At 38.5% G+C, this 5,193-nt stretch overlaps 1 protein-coding gene across 1 annotated transcript; it reads right to left on the bottom strand.

Annotated features, from left to right (window-relative positions):
• Positions 1–360: 360 nt before the first annotated feature.
• Positions 361–804, bottom strand: LOC104250038 (uncharacterized). The gene has a single exon (XM_009806567.1). It carries the CDS (start codon positions 802–804, stop codon positions 361–363), a length of 444 nt encoding a protein of 147 aa, XP_009804869.1.
• Between the last annotated feature and the right edge of the window lie 4,389 nt (positions 805–5,193).

Below are 5,193 nucleotides of genomic sequence, written 5' to 3'. Positions count from 1 at the left end.
TGCCCTATTTCAGTATTCCTCCATTTCTTATTACCATCTTCTGAAACCTTTTGGTTAAGTAAGCCATGTCACTGTCCTCCTCACTTGAGTTATTGCTTTCAGCTTTGAGTACCAGGTTCTTTTCCTTCTTTGGTTCTCTTCTTTCACTCTCTATCTTCCTCTTTATTTGGTTTTCAAATTTCCAACTAGCTCATCTATGGTCAGATCATGCAGGTCCTTTGCTTCCGTAATAACATACTCTTTACTTTCCCATGAACTAGGCAGGATGCTAAGAATTTTCCTCATAAGCTTGTTATTGGGAATGACTTCACCAGGTGAGTGTAACTCATTTATGATGGAAGTGAATCTTGTGTGCATGTCTTAAATAGATTCATCATCTTTCATCCTAAAGAGCTTATACTCAGTGGTAAGCATATCAATCTTTGATTGCTTTACTTGAGTGGTTACCTCATGTGCTATTTGCAAAGCTTCCCATATCTTCTTGGCAGTTTGACAAGTCGAGATTCTGTTGTATTCATCAGGTCCCATGCCACACACCAAAATTTTCTTGGCACAAAAAATTTTCTCCACAGCTTTCCTATCTGCATCGGTGTATTCTTTTCTGGTCTTTGGCATCGTCAATGGAAGATCTCCGACACTCTTTGTTGGGATATAAAGACCATCACATATGACATCCCATAACTCAGAGTCTTCTGCCATGATGAAATCATGCATTCTCGTCTTCCACCACCCATAGTATTTCCCCTTGAACCTGGGTGGTCTATATGTATATTGAACTTTTTCAAAATTTGGTGGAGCAGCCATAAGGATCCTTCCTAGGTCTTAGACTGATATGAAAAACCCGCTCTGATACCAATTGATAGTTTATATGAGTCCACTAAACTATAGAGAGACCAGGTCCTCTTATGAGTTTCCACTGAGAATGCTAATGAAATAGTAAGTAAATAAGACATGGAGTTTTATGTAGAAAAATCCCTGCTCAAGGGATAAGAAATTACGACCTACACTGGTAGGATTTCAACTTCACTATGAGCAACTTTTAGATTACAACCTATGCAATCTAGGAATTAAACTCTTAATCCCTCACTAACTTGCAATACACCTATTACAAACCAATTTACAATACACCTATTACAATGACTTCAACTCATGACTAACTCTAGTCACGACACAAACACTAAGGGTTATGGTTTACAAGGGGGTTCCTAAGCAACGCTTCTACCTAAGAAAATTAGGAATTATAATGAAGAACAATTACAAAGTTACACCTCAACTAAGGACAACAATATACTAGATTTAGAAACTGGTCCGTAGTAGTGTTAAACTTTGTTCTTGATGCACTTGAGAATTAAATGCTCGGATGTTAGATGGCTTGAATGCTTGAAGTGAATTCTCAAATATTCAAGTGATGTTTTGTTGTAATACTCTTGTTAGTACCACTTGAATGACATTACTTGAATGCTGTAATCACTTGGTTGGTCAAAGGACAAGTGACTGCAGAACTGTGTTGCACTGTTTCTGTGTACAATGCAGGCAGTCACTTTCTAGCTATACATAGTTGGCTTCGTACTACTGTCAGGGAAACACAACACAAGGGTATGAAGTCCTTGTGTTGGTTCTCTATCTTCTGAAGTTGTAGCAGTTCATATTAGCTGGAGTCCGTTGATTAGCAATATGTACCAAGTGTGTTAGGTTCCTTATCTGGTTTCTTTGACAGTAAGTTTGTTAGATTGTCAAAACATAAAGCTAAGACATTGGAGACCCATCAGTTAACTATTCCTTGGTGTGTGTGTTCCTGGCTGATGACAATCAACACTTCACTCTTTTCCTTTCTCTAGGCATGGTTTGTTGTTGATGCCCAATTATGTTGTGACTGTAGACAACACCTGGCATATTTGTCCGTCTGAAGACTAAATACAACATTTCATAAACTTTAAGATATCATGGTTACGACAAAAGTCTAAGATTTTTCTCTTTTTTTCTTTCTTTTATTGCAGTATTCCTCTATGTATTATTCATCTAAAATAATCCTTTTGATTCTTCTTTGGTTGTAGTTTTTCACTATGGATTTTCGTCATACTTTGTGTATTTTTAAGATTTCACGGTAATTTATCATCTAGATATTCTTTAGAATTTCTGCTTCATCACGTATTATTGATCTGATAGATAATTTTATCAAATTTTCTTTTAGTTCTAACTATTGTAATGGAAATAGTTGTTGAGGAGGTCACTTAACGAGCTACTTTACAACTTTAGACTTGCTTAGATTCAGTTTGTTTTGCTACTTCAGCATCACAAAATCCCTAATTGCTTAGCATTTGAAAGTAAAAATCCAGCAACAAAAAGGATATGAAAGTCATTGCAACTAGATTACCTCAATAAAAAAAGACAATAAAGAGGATGTTGTAAAAGCACATATATACTTTTATTGAATTGTTTCCTGATCGTATCCCTTCTTTAAAGTAGTAGAAGAGGAACCAGGAAAGATTAATATGTAAATGAAGAAAAAAGCCAAAATGTTTAGTAGGTTTACTATTGATTTCTTTTTGAATCCTTGTCGTTCTATTGTTCATTTAGTTCTTTTAGAAAGATGATGGATAATTCTGATGATCGTTGTCCAGGCTCTAATATCTACTTCTGGATCTCCTTCTTTCCTGCTATTGTATGTCCTTATTATATTCCGTTTCTTTTTTTGCTTCAGAAGCATAATTCAATTATCATTCAATTTCTAATATTTTGGAAAATTGTTTTTGGAAGTTAATACTTCTGGTTGGTACCAAGATTCACCATGTGGTAGTTAAGCTGGCAGTTGAAATCATGGATAGCAGTTCACGGGAAGGATTTCATCAGTTTAACCTCAGAGATGAGCTATTCTGGTTTGGTAAGCCTAGGTTTCTACTTCGGATAATACAATTTATATCATTCCAGGTATGCAAAATAACATTAATATTATCCTCAAATTAAAAGGGCTTAACAAGAGGAGCGATAATGTCACGACCCTAAATCGGACCCGGTCGTAATGGCGCCTCTCATGAAACAAGTCCAGCCAACACAAACCCCCAAACCAATTAAGACTGTTATAATAATTAATTTTAAGTCATAAATAAACTATAAATCCCAAAAATAAAGAGTAGAATAGAACATTGCGAAAACAACACAGCCTGATATCGGGGTGTATCCAGTCATGAGCATCTGAAAAATCCTTCTAAGAGTATGAAAAGACCACTCAGTCTAGTACAAGGCTAGTACAAAAGAAAGTAAAGGTAGGAAGGAGAAGCATGGGGCTGCGAATGCCGAGCAACTACCTAGTCAACTCCGCACAGCTTGTTGGTAAGTAATCAGCCCTTGCTAGCGTGACCCAAGACTCCTGGATCTGCACACAGGGTGTAGGGAGTAACATAAGTACACCAACTCAGTAAGTAATAAAAGTAAAGGCAGCTGAGCGATAAGAAAACACGTAAAACACATCAAAATGCCATAACGAGGCAGTATAAAAACCAGAACAATGCAATAAAACAGTAAAAGCTCGTAGAAATACCTTAGTTTAGTAAAAACCTCTCTAAAACATCTTTTAGCAGTTCAAACGAGTGAATGAAAACAGGGAGAAAAGATAGAAATATAAATCAGCCCCTCGGGCAAAATACCAACAGAACCAGCCCCTCGGGCTATCTCACAATCACTCGTATCAGCCCCTCGGGCAATAACATGGAACAACATCATCCCCTCGGGCTATATCACATCTCACACTGGGTACTCACGCTCACTGGGGGTATGCAGACTCAGGAGGGGCTCCTACAGCCCAAGCGCTATATCAAGCTATCTCGTGGCATAGTCAAACTGGCCCTCGACCTCACAACAGGCCACCTCGTGGCGTAATAAACCAGGCCCTCAGCCTCAAAATCATGAATCAGTACACACTACTACGTTGCACAGCTCGATCCCATAATATCCTCACAACACAAGCCCTCGACCTCACTTAGTCAGAAATCTCTCAAGCCACTCGGGCACAGTAAAACATGATGCTCAACCCAAAATATCATTTAAAATATCAAAATAGAGTAAATATGGCTGAGTTATGCAAACAGTAGAATATAGGATGACTGAATACAAATATGAAGTCAAAACAGTGAGGAATAGTAGTAAAACTCCCCTAAGGGTCCAAAACAACTGACACGAGGCCCAAATATGGAATTCAGCACAAAACATGATAATACTTTCCAAAACACAATGATATCAAATAGTTTTCAATCAAATATGCGACTTAACAGTCATACGGGACGGACTAAGTCACAATCCCCAATGGTGCACGACCCCACGCTAGTCATCTAGCGTGTGCGTTACCTCAAAGTAGCATAACGATGTGAAATCCAGGGTTTCATACCCTCACGACAACATTTACAAACATTACTTACCTCTATCTGGTCCGAACTCTAGCCCGCGATGCCTTTGCCTCTCGAATCGGCCTCCGGATGCTCCAAATCTATTAAAAAACAAATTTATACCGTCAAAATATGCTAAAGGAACAAAGCCCACTCGAAAATAACCAATTTACATCAAAAATCTCGAAATTGGCCAAACCCGACCCTGGGCCCATGTCTCGAATTCCGGTAAAAATAAAAAAAATAGAATCCTTACATTCTCACGAGTTCATACATATCAAATACATCAAAATCCGACCAAAAATAACCCCTCAAATCCCTAGATTTAGGTCTCCAATTTCCAAGCCCTAACATTCAATTTTAGGCTTTAGATTCCACAATTTCCATGTTTAATTAGGTAGAAATCACATTAGGATCAAGTATTAAGTCCATAAATATTACCTCCAAGTGTTTCCCCTTGATTCACTCTTCAATATCCCTCAAAAAGCTCCAAAATCGCTCAACAATGGTGAAACATAGACCCAAAATCGCAGATATGGTCTTTTAAACATTCTGCCCAGCTATTCACGATCCTTCTTCACGAACGCGGTCAACACCTCACGTTCGCGAAGAAAAAACTTATGTTGACCACCTTTTCCTTCATCGCAAATGCAACCTATGCACGCGAACGCGAAGCCTTAGCTTCTCAACTCATCACGAACACGGCAACACCCTCGCGGACGCGATGACCACTGATCTTCGCGAATGCGGGACCACCTTCGCGAACACAAAGGACAACTCTACTACCTCACATCCTAACCCTTCGTGAACGTGG

The sequence above is a fragment of the Nicotiana sylvestris genome, chromosome 2 (assembly GCF_000393655.2).
Source record: "Nicotiana sylvestris chromosome 2, ASM39365v2, whole genome shotgun sequence".
Taxonomy (NCBI): domain Eukaryota; kingdom Viridiplantae; phylum Streptophyta; class Magnoliopsida; order Solanales; family Solanaceae; genus Nicotiana; species Nicotiana sylvestris.
This window is presented reverse-complemented; position numbering and strand designations above follow the sequence as displayed.